We start from the raw sequence: 18,732 nt of genomic DNA, 5'->3' as shown, positions 1-18,732 counted from the left end.
AAGACCATAAAAGATGTCATAGAGGAAATTTAAAACACAAGACTAGCTGACATGCTTTCTTCTAATCCTGAGCGCTCATGCTTCTATGAAATAGCTCCAAGACACCTTGAAGTTGTGTGCAGTAAACTCAATAAAGACTATGATGAGCCCTCTTTCTTTGTGGACGATGGCAGTAGAGCCCCTCCCTCTGCCCATAGCATCAGTTGCTGAGAAGACAGGGTGAGACTTGAGCACAATCATGTTTTTAATGCATGCCAGGATCATCATGACATTTATTTTTTTCTGAATGTGCATATCCTGGCCCCAGCTCTGAGAATCTCTTTAGTGAAAGCACACACTCTCATGTGCTGTCGGGGTTGCAAAGGACTGCTTGAGTAGCCCAATGTCAGCTGTTCTCATGGAAAAAAAAGGATGGACACTTTCTGAGAGGGCTTGCCTACAGGGCTTTGTGACTGTTGGAGGCATCTCCATGAAGCAAACAGGAATCTAACCATTCTAATTTATCTGATGATGGAGGATGATAAGGAAAAGGACTGATTTGTGGCTAGTAATTGTCATAGGTAACTTTTTTTTTTTTGAGATAGAGTCTTGCTCTGTCGCCCAGGCTGGAGTGCAGTGGCTCAATCTTGGCTCACTGCAACCTCTGCCTCCGGGTTCATATGATTCTCCTGCCTCAGCCTCCTGAGCAGTTGGGACTACAGGCATGTGCCACCACATGCAGCTAATTTTCATATTTTTAGAAGAGATGGGGTTTCTCCATATTGACCAGGCTGGTGTCAAACTCCTCACCTCAGGCGATCCACCCACCTCAGTCTCCCAAAGTGCTGGGATTACAGGCGTGAGCCGCCACACCCGGCCATAATAGGTAACTTTTACGGGGTGCTTTCTATGTATCAGGCATGGTGTTAAGCGTCATTTCATTTTACAACAACCACAAAGAAAGCTAAGAGATCAACAAAATTACCCCATTTTACAGAGAACAAAACCAAGGCACACTGAGGTTTACAAAGTATCGGCCGGGCGCGGTGGCTCACGCCTATAATCCCAGCACTTTGGGAGGCCAAGGCGGGTGGATCACGAGGTCAAGAGATCGAAACCATCCTGGTCAACTAGGTGAAACCCTGTCTCTACTAAAAATACAAAAATTAGCTGGGCATAGTGGTGCGCGCCTGTAGTACCAGCTACTCAGGAGGCTGAGGCAGGAGAATTGCTTGAACCCAGGAGGCGGAGGTTGTTGCGGTGAGCCGAGATCGCGCCATTGCACTCCAGCGAAACTCCGTCTCAAAAAAAAAAAAACCGAAAACAAAAAAACACAAAGTATCGGATTTACCTGGTTTACATTGCTTGTGAAAGCAAACGATGTAAACCCAGGCCCTGTGCTCTTGACTACTGTACTTTGCTCTCCTAGAGAAAGATAATCACTCAGTTTTCCCAGTTACAAACACAGGACCTCTCCACTCAGCTAGCACATTGAGCACTCACTGTATACTATGCCGTATGTTAGGCAGTGGATGCCCAAAGTTAACAAGGGGCTCCAAATTCTCATGGGGAAACAGAATCACAAAAGCTGATCACAATACAATGATGAGTGGTCTTCTAGAACGATGGTCTCCAACCTTTCTGGCACCAGGGACCAGTTTGATGGAAGACATTTTTTAACATGGAGCAGGGGTGTGGGGATGGTTTCGAGATGATTCAAGCACATTACATTTCTTATGCACTTTATTTCTATTATTATTACAGTGTAATATATAATGAAATAATTACACATCTCAGCATAAAGTAGAATCAAGTGGGAACCCAGAGCTTGTTTTCCTGCAACTAGACGGTCCCATTTGTGGGTGATGGGAGACTGTGACAGATCATCGGGCATTAGGTTCTCATAAGAAGTGCACAGCCTAGATCCCTCGCACGTGCAGTGCACAATAGGGTTCATGCTCCTCTGAGAATCTGATGCTGCCACTGATCTAGCAGGAGGTGGAGCTCAGGGGGTACCACGAGTGATGCAGAATGGTTCCAGATAGAGATGAAGCTTCACTCGCTTGCCCGCTGATCACCTCCTGCTTGGTGGCCCAGGTCCTAACAGGCCACGGACCAGTACTGGTCATGGCCCAGGGACCCCTGTTCTAGAGCGTAGGCAAGTGATCATCTAGCCACTACGGAACATGCTAATGTACAATATAACCATGAAGTCCAAACATCAACCTCCAGAAAATTCTCCCCAAAGATGTTTTCCTAGTACTCCTCTGCAATCACCAAAGCTAAGTTTAAATCTTTAGCTTTAGCTGTCTGGCTCCTCCTCAGGTGGATTGCTTGACTTTGGCCCCTAGTTTTTTCATCTCAACAATGGGATAGTAACATACCCACCTTATGGGGTGTTGGGTGGATTGCATGTGACATTGTATGTAAAACAGAGTACCTCGTACAGTAAATGCTCAATGAATATGAGCTGCTATTGCATCACTGTCATCACTATAACACAAAGAAAATGCTATAGGTCAGGCTCCCCGGAAAACAGACTCCGAGACTGAGATTTGCAGTAAGAGATCTGATAGGGAGTTCTAGAGGACAACTGGATGGGAAGCGGGGGAGCTGGATGGGGGAGAGGGAGAAGTTGAACTCTAACATACTAGTGAAGAGGTCTCAGTTCATCCTTAGAAAGTACCAGACATAGCATGGTTCCTTGAGTAATTCTGAATCAAGGCAAAGGGGACTGGGCCTTTGTACCCCCCACATTAACTGGTCAGGAACAAGGGCTGCCCCCAGGGAGGGAGTGCAGACTTGGGAAAGGAGACTTCCTTTGGCTGAGAACAATTCCTCAGGAGAAACCAGCTGTGAGCTGTCAGCTGCCATCACTCCTGGTAGCTGGGGCAGTGAGTGCTGAGATTCTAAAAGGATGCTTTGGGGTGGTGCACATGAGCGCATCCGCTACAAGGAGAGTGGTGTCATCTCTCCTTTCAGGGTTTATTCCCTTGTGATCACAGAGCAGCTGTCGCTGATGGTGAATTTTTATGAGACTACTTTGCACGGTGGTCCCTGAGGAGGAAAGATTGAGTGTTTCTTATAATGAATGGTGCAAAGGCAGGAAAAAGAATGAGATCTTTAAATAAAAACCTGAAAGAATGAGAGGAAAGGGAAAAAGCCTGCTGCAGTCAGGTGCTTCTCACAAGTATCCCTTAGGAATGGGTGTGCCTCTTGCTCCCAGTCTCTCAGCCTCTCTGGCACCATCCTGCCTTTCCATGGAGGGGAGAAGACAGCAGAGTGGTCACGGCTTGATTTCTTCCTGGAGCCACCAAGGACCAGCATCCCCATGGAAAAACAGTCCGTTTTTGTTATGACATGACAGCTGTTTCCTAAGATATGTCTGCTGATAAAAGTAATGTTTAGTAAAAAACAGTTGTTTCTATAGAAAAAAAAGAAAATGAAGATTAGAAAAATAAAAAGATCAAGACATTTTTAAAAGGCGGGGGGAGGGGGCGGCGGGCAGAGGCCGTGCACAGTGGTTCACGCCTGTAACCTCAGCACTTTGGGAGGCTGAGGTGGGAGGATTACCTGAGGTCAGCAGTTTGAGACCAGCCTGACCAACATGGTGAAATCCTCTACCAAAAATACGAAAATTAGCCGGGCGTGGTAGCACGTGCCTGTAATCCCAACTACTCAGGAGGCTGAGGCAGAAGAATTGCTAGAACCTGGGAGGCGGAGGTTGCAGTGAGCTGAGATGGGGCCAGTGAAATCCAGCCGGGGTGACAGAGCAAGGCGCTATTAAAAAAAAAAAAGACAGAGACTAAGGAAAAATAAAACAGGAAAAGGAACAAGTAGATAAACTACCAAATAGATAAGCTACCAAAATACATGCTGCATTGGTAAACTGCTTGGGGAAAATCTATGAACAATCGCACTCAGGGCTTTCTGGGTGTCTGTGGGAAGTCGGAGGTCACAATGCTGGTGGAGAGGCAGGTACTGGGGAAAACGCCATTGAATTCCCAATAGGAAGCTTTCACCAGCCCTCTGCCTGGGAACTTTAACCAGCCCCGCATTCATGGCTGCCAGTTCTGGGCAGAGCCAAGCAGACCTCATGTAAGGCTTTTTGCCAAGCAAAAGCAGCAAGGGAAGGTGCGCTCTTTGGTTATTCTCCTCTCGTCTTGCTGATAATATGTTCATCAAAGCACTTCACTCCCAACCCACGAGGGGTCAAAGAAGCAGATGTTTGATTCATTTTCTCATTGCCCCAGAACTGAAGCTTTTGTTTTTGTTTTTAATCTCAATTGAAAACTTGAAAATGCCTAGGAAAATAGGCATTGATCTTAGAAAATCTACGATACAAATCTTCTTTTTTCTTTTCTGATTTGCTCAAGTGCCCGTTTTGTTATCTCAAGACCGTGAGGACAGACTGACACAAATTTTCTAGGGAAGAGAAAGCTTGCAGTGGCCAAAGCAAGGACACCATTTACGCAAATCTCAGATGGCAGCTCTTATTCGAGAAAAGCCATTATTGTCTCAGATCGGTCTTAGGATTCACCAGAAGAATCCACCTGTGTTCAATTAGAGCCTGGAGAGGGTACAGTGGGATGCTTAGGCTCCCCTCCCAAATAGCTGGCCCGTGGCTCTTGACACTGGTCCCCTTGGTGACCAGTTCCACAAAACCCTGCCCACTCTCTCTGACCACTGTTGTAAGGTAAACAAGCCACTGTAGCCATGGGAGACACCTAAGAGTTTTCCGACCCATTTGTTTTCATCATTTACCACTTTACATGAGTAGTGCTGGTGTTGCCCCACCAAGATCCCTTTCTCCATCACCTATGCTGAGAGAAAACTGGGAGAAAAAAGTTCCCTTTGCACTGGGAGTTGATACATTTGTACACAGCAGCGGGAGCTAAAGACCACCACCTTTTCCAGCTTCATGAAGGAAGCTCATTGTAGTAAAAGCACAGGAAGCTAACCCATGAGGAGAGAGAGCATACAAGATGGAAGGGAAAGGAGAGGGGTAAGCCTAGAATCCCAGGGGCAAGCTCATCATGATGGCCAGCATGGCTGAAATAAAAAGAGAGGTGAGGGAGGAAGTGACTTGCAGTGATGGTAAGGGTAAGACAGCTTGGGATACAGTTGTATGAGTTATTTGTTTCTACAGTGTCTGAGAAAAGAAATACATTCAGATCACATGTCCAAATTAGTATTCAAAACACACCTCAGTAGTATTTCCAACAGAGAACAAAACGGCCAAGGAGGCATACTGAGAATCTAAATGTCTCGAGCCAGTTTTCAGCAGAGACAGAAAAGCAGGGTCCGAAAGGGTCCGAAAGAAGCATTCCTTGATGCTGAGACTAACTCTTTTGACTTTGAGACCCGGTTATTTACTCTCAGCCCCATCTTGGGACACAGCAGGAGGTATTTATTCCTAAGGTTCCTGAAAAGGTTAACATTTTATGCTCCATGATTGATGTCGACCACGGCCTTGACTCCAAACAGGTGCTCAGCAGTGACTGGTTGCATAGAGCATTTAATGTCACTGAATTTGAATCCAGCAGACCCCTCTGTGTTTTGGGGATTGGCTAGGCACTAATGTCACAACAGTGACAGTGATATCTCTGCTTTCCAGGACTCAGAGATCAACAAAGGAACGGCTACACAGCGTGACAGTTCCACATGAGGAGGCTATACAAGAGTCACAGCTGGCTTAGAGAGGGTAGTTCTTAACTCACATGGCTGGCATCAGGTTCTTCTCACAGTATCACTGAATGGGCATGCCCCTTACTCCTGTTCTCTCAGCCTCTCCAGCCCCATCTCACCTCTCCATGGAGGGGAGAAGATAGAGTGATTATGGCTTGATTTCTCCTCGGAGCCAAAGAAGGACAGGGTCCCCATGGAGAAACAGTCCATTTTTGCTACAACGCGACAGCTATTTCCTAAGACATTGCTGCTGACAAAAAAGAATGTTTGGTAAAATGATTGTTTCAACAGGAAAAAAAAAGGAGGTGAAGACTTGAACAGCCGTGTCCGACAGAACACTCTGCCATGATGGAAATGTTCTGTCCCTGCTGCTGTCCAAGGTGGTGGCCACTTGGCCACATGTGGTATTGAACACTTGAGACGTAACTAGTGTGACTAAGGAACTGAACTTTTAATTTTAGTTAAGTCATATTCTAGTCTAATGGAGCATAAGAAGGAGGCAGTAGCAGCATCCTACCCTATTATCCTCCCTGTAGACTATGAGCAACTTTAGGGCACAGGTCTTGTCTTAAAATCCACCTTTCAACGTTCAGTGCTTAGCACAGGGTACATTAAAGGAACAAAAATTTCTACACTGAAGATGTAAGCAGGAAAATACCTAGGAATGATCTGAGCTGTCGTCTTTCTTCCCAGTAAAGAAATCACCTCTTAGCCGTGCTTGGCTGGCAGCCCTGCTGTGTCCACTGCTGTCACAGTGAGAAGGAAACCGAGAAGATCAAAGACCTGCCTGATTGATGCGCTTCTAAAAAAAAGCAAGGATTTACTTCTGGCAGATAAAAGACTAGATATGAAAGGTGAACAAAGATGGCCAAGAGATGGCAAAAGCAAGGATTGAAAGTCTGGAAGAGTCTGAAGAGAGCAGGAGAGAGCAGCAGCACCTACGGGATATACACGGGAAAAGAAAATGTTTGAGGAGATTTTTGTCCGTGCCGTGGATCAACTTTAGTGTCTTCTAAAGGACTCAAGCCTTTGACAGTGCTTTTCAATCGTTTTGGAAGCTGAGTCTCCATTCAAGAGCAAAAGGGCCCAGCTATCTGAAGGATACAAAGGGAAAAAAGACTAGGAAAAGGAAAGAAAACGGCTAAAAATGCAAAAGGAAGATGTGGAGTCTCCCAGGCGTGCTGCTGGCTGAAGACAGAGAGGCTGAGGCTCAAAGCGGTGTCAGGGTGAAAACTGCCTTTGCTGCTCATTTCTTATGAAGCAGTCGTCCCAGAGACATGGACTGTCTATCTCTCCTCCCAAGTAAGAGAAAGCCTTCAAATCTGAAAGGACTGTTTCAGGAAGGTGGGCGCATCGATGGCTGCATTTATGCATCCCAGGTTCTGGCTGTGAAACCTTGAATCAGAGTTTATTACAAGGTCCCTAGTTGGAACCATTTTAGTGAGTTTAACTGACAGGATAAAGGGAAGCCAATTAGAAAATCATTCAGACCAATCATAGGAATAGTAGGTTTAATAGCCCCCCATTAGCTGATTGAACTAGGCATAGCGTAGATTAATGAAAAGCATTTCTTTCTGATCCTAGATGAGGGATGCTTTTTGTTGTTATGAAAGTGTGTACTTTGATGGATAGTCTGGTCAAAGATACAAGTGTGTCTGTGTTGGGAGGAGGGGCAGGAGCTATGGAGATTGCAGTTTAAAAGCCTCAGTAGAGGCCAGGCACGGTGGCTCATGCCTGTAATCCTAGCACTTTGGGAAACCGAGGTGGGCAGATCATGAGGTCAGGAGATCGAGACCATCCTGGCCAATATGGTGAAACCCCAACTCTACTAAAAATACAAAAAAATTAGCTGAGCGTGGTGGTGCACACCTGTAGTCCCAGCTACTCAGGAGGATGAGGCAGGAGAATTGCTTGAACCCAGGAGGCGGAGATTGCAGTGAGCCAAGATAGCGCCACTGCACTACAGCCTGGGTGACAGAGTGAGACTCTGTCTCAAAAAAAGTCTCACCAGAGCTCCCTTGAATCATATGGCTCAGACTATCTGGGCCAGGGGGGCTGCCCTGCAATGTGTCTATTTGCATGATGGGCAACTATGTCTTCTGGGAACAACAAACCTCATCCTAAGTGAAGAGTGAGTTGGAGAATATAGCCCTGGATGAAGCTGGCTGGGGTCTAACAGTGGAGAGCTGGATTCTGAACCTTGTTATTTCCTATCACTCAGGCTCCCTTTCAGTTCGAAGGGCTCCTATCCAGAACAGAGCAGGAAGAAGCGTGAAAAGTGTGGGTCCTGGAAAGTGACAAACTGGTTTGAAGCCAAGCTTTCTGTAGCTTATTTGTGTGATCGTTAGCAAGTTCCTTCACCTCCTTGATCCTGTTTTTCATCTGTAAAATGCTTGGTATCACAGAGCTTACCATAAAACACTTAGCATAGAGCTAGCTTGTGGTGCATGGAAAGTACTCAATAAAGGCTATTATGGGGCCAGGCGAAATGGTTCACACATGTAATCCCAGCAATTTGGGAGGCCAAGGCGGGCAGATCACTTGAGGTCAGGAGTTTGAGACCAACCTGGCCAACATGGTAAAATGCCATCTTTACTAAAATATAAAAATTAGCCAGGCGTGGTAGTGCATGCCTGTAATCCCAGCTACTAGGAAGGCTGAGGCAGGAGAATCACTTTAACCTGGGAGGCAGAGGTTGCAGTGAACTGAGATCGCACCACTGCACTCCACCCAGGGCAACATAGACTGTCTCAAAAAAACAAAACAAAAATAAGGCTATTATGATAATGGTGAAATATAATTAATATATCTTTCCTATTAACTCCAAACAGTGGGAGCATTAAATATACAAGGTAGCATGTGCTGCTTTGTAACCTGTATTAGGGGGAAATAAGCCACAACCCAAGCAGGGAGCCTGACTTTCTATCTGGAACAGGGAGAAAATGGGGACATATTCTGGGTGGCTTTAGTGTATGGCAGCAGGAAGAGAACAAGGCAATAGGAAAGGTTTAGGATCATTTGGGGAACCAGGAGAACTGTGTTTCTGAGGACCTGTGCAGCACCTTCTAGGCTACCCTTGAAACTATCTGTGGGTATTGAAGGGTACAGTTTGGGGGGCCTGGCATCCACAAAAGGTAGGGACATAGTTGTAGAAATATGGTTTGTTTTATGATTTTAACATGCAGATTGGTAGGCCTTAGAGTCCCCAGGTATACATTACAATCCCATGTATTGCGGGATGCAATACATGGAGGAAGAGAGGGAGAGCTCCAGGAGCTGGTATGTGATTTGCAAAGGACCAATCCAATTCCTTCCTTAATACATGAAAACTGGGAGAAAATAAGTACTGGGTCTTGCTAAATTTGTACAAGGCAGCTGCAGCTAAAGGCCACCACCTTTTCCAGCCTCAGGAGCATGTGAAACTAACTCATGAGGGGAGGAAGAATAAAAGATGGAAGGGGAAGGAGAGGAGAAAGCCTAGAATCCCAGGGACAAACTTATCACGATGGCCAGCAGGGCTGAAATAAAGAGAGAAGTCAGGGAGGAAAACAGTGGCCTTCCTTCTAAAGATCTCTAAGCCTGGTCCAGTTTCCAGCACACAGTAGGAGCACAGTGTAGTTTGGTTCCATTTCCTCTCTTGTTCCTTCAGGAATCAATCTTGATCTTCTTGTATATGTCATGACACAGTGGCACATCCCGCTTGAGCTACTTTTGATATCAGGGTTTGTACTCTTTGGAAGAGACAGGTGGAGTCTGAATGAGGGACTCCATTCAAAAAACTTTATGAAGCATGGAGGGACCTTTTAATGTCCTATTTCTTTGTACCTCCTCCGCACCATGAATACCTATCAAACACATCTTATTTGACACACACTTCTTTTATTCATTCATTCAACAAATATGAAAAGTGTCAACATCCTTGGTAGGCACGTTAGGTGCATTATCTTTCTCTATACCCACCCAAAAAATTTTACCCCATACATGGTATTATTGTACCCATATTACAGGTGAGCAAACTGAGATTTGAAAAGACTAAATCATTTTTCTAAGGTTATACAGGTTGCTAAAATGATCAGAGCCAGGATTTGAATCCAGGCTTGCTGTAGTTCACACATTTACTATTTTATAACTAAGAAACATACTGCCTTTCATCTGGTTTGGGTGTATGGCCAGTGCCAGGTTAAGAAATGAATCACTGTCGTCCCTTGCTCAGAAGATAATTATCCTGGATTAGGCTCTGGGGACCATAGTTATTTAGCGAAGTCAGGAGTGAGAGGACCCAATGCTTTGGCTTTGGGTTTTGTTTGGTGAAGGACTGTTTAGTATTTCCCTGGCTCCAGGAAAATGCCGGGGAGGAGGCGTCGGGGGTCATTGACAGGAGATTGAGGACAGACACTGACTGCACGCTCTCATCAAGAAAATATCACATTCAAAGATGAAATAGCCTCTTTCACTGGAACAATGATTATGTTCTTCTGGGCCTTCCAACATAAAATTCACTCATTTTCATACCATGGCTCCAACTGATTTTCTGTATGAGTTCACACACAGAGGAATCAAACTAATTTGAGATTACATGCTCGCCACCCTTTCCTGTGAAGAGTCTCTTCTTTCTTCTTCTTATTCTCTTTCTTCTGTGACAAATGCCAAGATGTCCAAAAGGCTCTCTTAGGAAAAGGAAGTCCCAGGAACTTGAGTGTCACTGGGGCACTATTTCTTCATGCCTGGGTGAGCTCTGCTGTCAGTGTGGAGTGTCAGTGATGTGCCCACAGTGTGGGATTTGACTCCTTTGAATGAGAGTGAACCAAGCTCCAGAGGCTGGATTGTCTACACACACCCATCTAGCAAAGAAATCCCTGCAGCAACCCATGGGTGGGGATGCAGGAAGCTGGTGGGCGGACAGCAATATGTAAGTCAAAATCGATTCCCAACCCTGAAAATTGGATGGCTTTGAAAGCCAGCATCCCTTAAAAAAAAATTGCAGGGCACAGTGGCTCATACTTGTAATCCAAGCACTTTGGGAGGCCAAGGCAGGGGGATCACCTGAGGTCGGGAGTTCAATGGTGAAACCCTGTCTCTGCTAAAAATACAAAAATTAGCCAGGTGTGGTGGTGCATGCCTGTAATCCCAGCTACTCAGGAGGCTGAGCCAGGAGAATCACTTGAACCTGAGAGGCGGAGATTGCAGTGAGGTGAGATTGCACCATTGCACTCCAGCCTGGGCAACAAGAATGAAACTCTGTCTCAAAAAAAAAAAAAGAAAAAGAAAAAAATTGCCAGGTGGCGTGGCTTATGCCTGTAATCCCAGCACTTTGGGAGGCCGAACGGCAGGCAGATCACCTGACATCAGGAGTTCGAGACCAGCCTGGCCAACATGGTGAAACCCAGTCTCTACTAAAAATATAAAAATTAGCTGAGAATGGTGGCAGGCGCCTGTAATCCCTGCTACTTGTGGGGCTGAGGCAGGAGAATCACTTGAACTTGATAGGTGGAGGTTGTGGTGAGCTGAAATTGTGCCACTGCACTCCAGCTTGGGCGACAGAGTGAGACTCTGTCTCAAAAAATAAAAAATAAAAAAAGGGAGCTAAGCAACTTGCTCGAACACACATGGTTAATAAAGGGCAAAGCAAAATTTTAACCCATGTCTGTCTGCCTGAAACCAAAGCCCAGCACTTTACAAAGGACAGGCAACTTCCTACTCATCTGCATGGATTCCCTGCCAATGCTAGCTGACCAACTAGGTGGAACGAATGAACCTTTTCTGAACGGACCCATCCACCTTCATTCCTGCTTTTCCTTCAGGCTCTTCCTTTTGATCCCAGCTTATTTTTAATTCCATACTTTCAACCGCCCAAAAGTTTTAATCCTGAGGAAATACCTACTACAAACAAGTCATCAGAATTATGACAACAGTGTTGATTTTTAGCAAATTAAAATGTTCTAAATGGCATATTTAGGCTATTTATTGTTAAGCTGTTAATAAGCTGTTAAGCTATTTGCCATTTACTTCACTTTTATTTTCTGAAATTATTTCTACTTGGATGAATCCTATTTCATGTAAAGTATTATTATAACAAATCTTAATTCCTGAATCTTTTTTCCCCTCCATTGTAAATTCTACCAATTGTTGCTTCTGTTAGTGGGGTTATTCTTTGGTGGGTATTATTATTATTTTTTAGCAGCAGAATGGAAAAATTGGAAGACAGAAATATGTGAAGATACAGACTGAGGGAGAAGGGACACAAAAAAGGGAAAAAACAAAGGCTTCTGTAGTGATAGTGAGATCAAAATATTCTCAGGGGGCAAGATGGTTAAGTATAAACAGTGGGCTCAAGTGAAGGGGTCAGAGCATATTTCTTTGTTCTTATGAGATAAAAGAATCACTGATTCTAGGTTTCCTTTTCTCTTCAAATCACCAGGAAAGCAAGAAGTCCAATTCCATTATTGGATGAAGAGTGGATGGTGTCACTGTCCCCAGTCTTCATCCACAAGGACTCAGTTGATAATGAGAATGCAAATTTCATTAAATAAAAATGACCCCAGAGCTAGCACATCCATGTTCACATCATCAAATGAGGCTTAAATGTGACTCAGCATGGAGTCATCCTTTCCTGTCAAATCCTGACGCTTCCATCCAATACAGAGTGATTCAGAACACATTGTTCCAATCTCCATGTCAGAGCGGCTCCTGGCTTGGCTATTAGAAACCCTCTGAGCAATGTCTCAGTTTTACAAACATCTGTGTCACTTAACCTCATGGACTCTGCTTGTTTATCTGAATGAACACAGGGAATATCATGTTGGCCATGTTTCATTGCATCAACCTTACTAGTGACAGTTTAATGCTCTGCTGTTTTGGGATAACTTATACTGAATTTGCCAATGTAGCAATGGCCTGGTCAAGGTAAAGGAGGCAGAGGAAGAAACGCCAATCTCTTGAGTGGATTCAAGGAGTGGCGATTGTGTTTAATCAGCACGGGTGTTCTGGGTCAACGGTCATAGGAACTCCATCTAGATGGATCCCCCAGAGCATCCCACATACTATATCCCACGAGTGTAGACAAAATGCATGTGGTGCAGAGACACAGTGGCTGTTTTGGGGTGGGAGGCAGGATGGAACTGTGCATTTTGAGTCTTACCCGTTATACTTCAAATCAGTCAAATACATTCCTGGCTCTTTTTCTGTATTCCTATCTCTGTGTCTGTCTGCCTCTTGGTGTCTCTTGGTCTCTCATGATTTGTGTGTGTCTCTCTCTGTCTCTTTCTCGTTTATGTCTTTGTCACTGTGTCTCTCTGATTCTCCAAAATGTAAAGAACCCAGGAAGAAGGCACACTCGGGTTTTCACATGGCTCTTGCATTTAGTGGTTTGTGATCCCGATGTGTCTGTGAATGTCAGTTTTCTCAGCTTTAATTGGAGATGGCAATACTGATTTTGTTGAATTGCCATTAGGATGAAATAAAACAAGGAGTATATTACAACCAGCTCATTTCCTGGCTCATAATAACTTGCCAATGCGGTTTGTTTCTTCCCTATCTCCCATTTACTGTACCCTCATGACATATGTATTAGAATCCCACCAATCTGGTAGCTTTCTTCTGGGGTGGCCTGCCCTCAGCCCATTTTTACATCAGCCAATGGAACCAAGACTGGCTGGAACCATTTTTCAGCCAATTGTCTCTTTCCAGCAGTTTCATGTAGCCTCTTGCTGTAAATCATTCTGGGAAAATTAATGTCCCTAATCCATTAGTGCCCTTCTACTGCAAGCCAATTTAACAACCAGAGAAGGTTTGTTAATGGCCACTTAAATACATTCCTGCAGCCCAACCTGGAGACCCTCTGCCAGCCTAAAATCCTAGCAGCCCCTGTCCAAGAGACACTCGACTGTGACAAGACTGATGTCAGCATGGCACAGTTCTGACTCGTATCTGTTAGGGGCAAACCACGCACCTTAAGACAGTCCCAGTTTATGACTGTAGCTTCTCCTCTCTAGGAGTAATTCTAAATAGTGCCCCATTTGCTTTCAGATGAGGTCCAGTTTGTTTGAGACCAGCCTGAGCAACATAGTGAGACTCTGCCTCTACAAAAAAATGCATTAAAAAAAATTCGCTGGGCATGGCACATGCTTGTGGTCCCACCCACACAGGAAGCCAAGACAGTGGAGGATCACTTGGGCCAGGGAGATCGAGGTGGAGTGAATCATGATCGCACACTGAGCTTCAGCATGAGTGACAGAGCAAGACCTTGTCTCAAAATACGAGTTCCAGTTTGAATCATAAACTATTACAAAGTATCTATGGCAACCTTAAGTTAAAATTTAGATAATAATAGTTACCATTTTTTTACTACTTGCTATGCCTGTCTCAAAATATAAGAGTTCCAGTTTGAATAATAAACTATAAAGTATCTATGGCAACCAAAAGTAAAAGTTTAGATAATAACAGTTAACATTTTTTGACTACTTTCTATGCACCAGGCATCCTTATACGGGTCTTTGTATATGGCCTGTCATTTAAATTTCATTACAATATTATGAAGGGGGATGCTATTATTATCTCCATTTTATAGTCCAGGAAACAGAAGTTTGTTAACATGTTCTTAACAACAACATGGCCAAGGCCAACCAGAAGGCATTGTTTGTACCTCACCCAGTTCCCATCTACGGGTAGTGTGCCCATCCCCAAACTGCTCGAAGTGTTGGCTGCTCGAGGCTCAGAGCCATCCCCTTCGCTAGGGAATTTTGCTCAGTCAAATGGAAGCCAATTCTGCTTGAGAGGCTCCATGTCCCCACTCAGAAAGCAGCCCACAGCCAATGACACACAAGCTTCCCTCTGTTCCTTGCTTTAAGGTAGAACTGCCTGTAGTGAGATCCAGCTAAGACCACATCCTTGCTTAGCTCCGTCCTCTGCTCTAGCCTGCTTCCCTTGCTCTCATAATCCTAAAAGCATGCTTTCAATAAGCCACCTGAGACCTAAGACATCCAGTTAGCAAGCAGCAGAGCTGGGACTCATATCTAGGAAGTGCTCTTAATCACTAAGCAGATGTGACATGATATTGCCTATACATGATTAAAATGATGGCCTCCAAGTTGTCAGGTCACCAAGCAGCATATACCACATTGGTCTAGGAGATATGGCAACAACAATAGTCACAAAGAATACTACTTATCATATGCTGACAGCAGGCCAGTCTCTTTATTGCATCTGACTCTTTCAGCAACTCCATGAGGTTCATCTTATTATCCCCACTTTCAGATAATGTATGGGAAGTTTGGAGACATCGAGACATGTCCCCCAATGTTACATGGACAGGAAGGGGGAGGCTTAAGCTTAAATCCAAGTCCATGTTTCTTCAAAGGCCACATGCTTTTTCCACCTGATCACTTAAGCCTCTTGTGGCATAAAGTATTCAGTGAATAATTGGTGAAATTGATCTGCCATCAAAACTGACATTCCAGAAAAAATTTACACAGAAGACTCTGCTATCCCTCCAACCTTGGCCCCAGCAACAGTTCTTCTTGAGCCGCATTTGACCAAAATGTCTCTGCTTTCCGGAGAAAACCATACTATGTTGGGAATAGCCAGAGAATATTCTCTTAAGCCAGACATAAAAAGAGCAAAGGAACCATCTTTGGTGGAGAAAGGAACGAAAGTGAGACTACATGCTAAAGGAAGAATCGCATTTCTTATGGCTTTTCCACCAAACGAGACAAACTGGAATAAAAGGAAAACAGCAAAGATTTAAGGAGAAGAGGATTCAAAACCTAACTCTACTATTGTGTAATGTTTTTGGCAAATGACTCAATGTTTCCAAGCCTCAATTTGCTCTTCTGTTCTATAGGAAATACCCATCTCATTGGCCCATGAACGAAAGAGGGTAAATGATACAAAATAGATATTTCTTTGTGCCTCATCTCTTCCATTTTAATAAAATTTGTAGCCAACTGGGACCGTCATTCCAGGTTTAACTAATACTGGTTCAAATGGACTACGCTTTACTCTAAGAAAAAAGCATATCCTATTATGACAAAAAGGTTTCTGTTAAAAGTAGAGAGCAGATAAAAGGGAGACCTTCATCCAGGAAGCCATCAGCTGATTCATAAAAATACAGAATGAGTCATCCTGGTCCCAAGGCTAAAACTTATAATCAACGGGCATGTCTGACCAGCCAATCCCAGCCCAGGGGAGAAGGAGCTGCCCAGTGGGCCATCTTTACAAGCCTATTCCAATCCTTCCTTGTAAAACCATTAACTCTGCTTCCAGCTTGGTGAAAAGAAAATCAATCTGGGCTATTTGCAACACTGTATTGCAAATGTACCAGCAGCCTGGTTGGCTTTCTAAACAACTGGGGTGGGGGAAGTGCAGTGATTCCTCTGTGCGTGCGTGTGTGTGTGTGTGTGTGTGTGTGTGTGTGTGTGTGTGTGTTCAGCTCCACTGAAGATCAGGCTTGTGCGTCTGGCTTTGAAAATCAATCTCTTGGCCTTCATCTTGATATGTATTATTTCAAAATGCTTCAGTTCCTATCAGCAATTATGCTATTAGCATAAGACTGGAAGACACAGACCCATGTGTACTGCAGATGATGCTCTTTCCTTTAAAAAGCAGTTTTATCATTTTCACTCTCTCTATATATACTTTAACATAGAATCCTAGATGCCAATCCTCATTTTGGATGAAGAGTCATAAATTACATACACATACATAAGTAACTGTATGTATAATTGTATATACGTATATACATATATATGTATAACTGTGTGTATACAGATAATATTTTTTATGAAGTGGTTAAGGAAGGAGAATTCTAAATACATGGTTTTAATTTTACTAAGCAAAAGCTCTTCCACCAGCAAGTGAAGAAAAATAATGACCCAACAATCCCCCTCCAGGCTCTTTCCTCAATCCATTCATTCTGCGGTAACTTACTTAGGATATGAGTGAGCCAAACAGCGTGCTAGGCCTTGTGGGGTAGGGGAGTGGGTTAGGCTTTGGAGATTTAACTGCCAAAATGGCAGTATAAGCTCTCCTCTGGGATCAAACAACTTGGTTCAATAAGAGTTCATTGTATAGGATCCCCCGGTTTGCAAAAGCCTCTTCCCTTACCCTGAATTTCCCACAGAGGCGCACGAGTGGTGTTCAGAGTCAAACCTGACCAGCTGCATACGTGAGCAGCAAGGCAGGGATCAGCGCCTGCCTCTCCCACTAGCTGCCTTCTGATCTGGCAAATGAAACCTGCGTGTGCTCTCAAGGTGGTGAAGGGGAGGGGACTCTCCTTTGCATTTCTCTTGCCTCTAGATCAGGTCTAGATCTTGGGTTTCTGATGTAACCTAAGAGCTCGCGAGGTGGCTGATGCTTTGGAGAGCTGTGTATTGGGGTTTCGGGGAGGGACTCAAGGAATAGGCTCGTCTTACCGTGATAACAGCAAGTTCCCCTTACAAGTTTAACATGCAAACCTAGTATTGAGTTAAGTCCGCCTCTGCTGGGTAAGCCCTTTCCAGAACTTCCGTGAAATGATCTTACAGTGCCCGCACACAGAGACGCTTCGACTCTCCCGGGGAACCTTGGCTGAGCGTGAGGGACTAGAGAAGTTCCCCCAGGGCGAATGGAGAGTAGAGGGCAGGTTAAAGAGTTGAGCTCCTTCTGAGACGGGCGCAGGAATTCCGGGGAGACTGATCATGGTTTTTTCCCCTCTCGGAAAAACAGAGAATGCATAGGGGGATGGAGAGGGTTGTGCTGCAGCCCCGGCCTCCCCCCTCACCAAGCTAGGATGCACCATACGAACCCTCTTCCTTCCTAGTTCCTTTCTCCGCCAGGCTACGGGAAAGAAAGAGTGCAGGACACGAGACCCAGCTCTACACCCTGTCCCAGGCCTGTCAGGACAACAGCATAGAGGTGATAAAAAGATCGGGTATCAAATTCCCGGCCAAGCCACTTAGAGGCAGCTGAGTGATCTTGGGCGAATCACTCATTCTCTCTGACAGGCGGCTTTCTTACCTGTAAGGGGATCATGATGGCACCTGACTCATTAGGTCCCAGAAAGTATTAAATAAGATCGCACGTGTTAAACTACAAAGGGCGGCTGGCACAGAGTGGGTGCGCGTTCTTAATACATGTATTTTTAATTCTGTTAACCATCAACTCCCCTATGCGGAAGCTGAGTTTTCCTCTCAGACTGAGCACTCCCGCAGCGCAATCTTCCAGACCCGGGGTGCTGGGCGCCAGCATTCTCCGCGCGCCCAGGAGCTCATATTCTCTTCCAGTCACCCCTAGATCTGGCTTGGGGAGGCCACCCCTCTGCATCCTCCCCAGCTTTGGCCGGGGGAGGCTCTGAGACCCGGGCGAGGGCGCGGAGCGGGTGCGCGCGGCTGCTCTACCGGGGCAGCATCCGCGGCTCTCCCACCCCCTCCCCAGCGCCCAGCGCGCAAAAAGAGAGAAAGCGAGAAAGGCGCGGATACTGGACCAGGCTTTGACGCGGATCTTGAGCTCGCCGTCCTGAGGCTCGGGCATGGCCTTCCTGGAGAGCCGCAGCTTGTTGAGCCCCCCGAAGCCGGCCAGCACCACCGCGCGCATCTCCTGGGCGTCCCCGAGGCGGTGCGAGCCGTCGCCGCCGCCGCCCTCCGCCGGCTCCTTGCCTGCCTCCTTCTCGATCATCTGCTCGGTCTCCTCCGCCTTCTCCACGCCTTCCTTGGCCATGGCGCTCGAGGGCGCGGGGCGCACGGGCTGCGGTGGCTGCGGCGCTGGGGGATCGGGGCTCCTCTTCCGCGGGTTCCTCCTGTTGAATGTGGGATGCTCGGCTGTGCAATGGCTGCAGCCTCTGCGAGCGCCGCCGCGGTCCACAGCCTGCACCGTAATCCTCACAAGAGCCGTGCCCCTAAGCGCTCCACCCCGCCCCACCCGTCTTTCCTGCCCAAATGAAGCCTCAACTCCAGTACCTGAAATAGTCCCGAATTAGACTCAGGATCACGGCCCCAAACCCAGATTTACCGAAGATCTGTGACTAAAACGAGCCTAGAGAGGCCACCTTGTAATCCCACCACCCGTGGCCCCAGTACTTGGTTATATACGGCA

General features: G+C 45.7%; 1 protein-coding gene across 1 annotated transcript in view; it reads right to left on the bottom strand.

Annotated features, from left to right (window-relative positions):
- The window catches only part of VAT1L (vesicle amine transport 1 like), a 172,470-nt gene extending 154,025 nt beyond the window's left edge, over positions 1 to 18,445 (bottom strand). The window contains exon 1 of the mRNA XM_002761186.6: positions 18,125 to 18,445. Within this exon, the coding sequence (XP_002761232.4) occupies positions 18,125 to 18,357 (233 nt within the window). The 5' untranslated portion in view covers positions 18,358 to 18,445. The remainder of the gene's footprint in view (positions 1 to 18,124) is intronic.
- Positions 18,446 to 18,732: the final 287 nt, after the last annotated feature.

This window comes from Callithrix jacchus, chromosome 20, assembly GCF_049354715.1.
Source record: "Callithrix jacchus isolate 240 chromosome 20, calJac240_pri, whole genome shotgun sequence".
NCBI classification, from domain to species: domain Eukaryota; kingdom Metazoa; phylum Chordata; class Mammalia; order Primates; family Cebidae; genus Callithrix; species Callithrix jacchus.
This window is presented reverse-complemented; position numbering and strand designations above follow the sequence as displayed.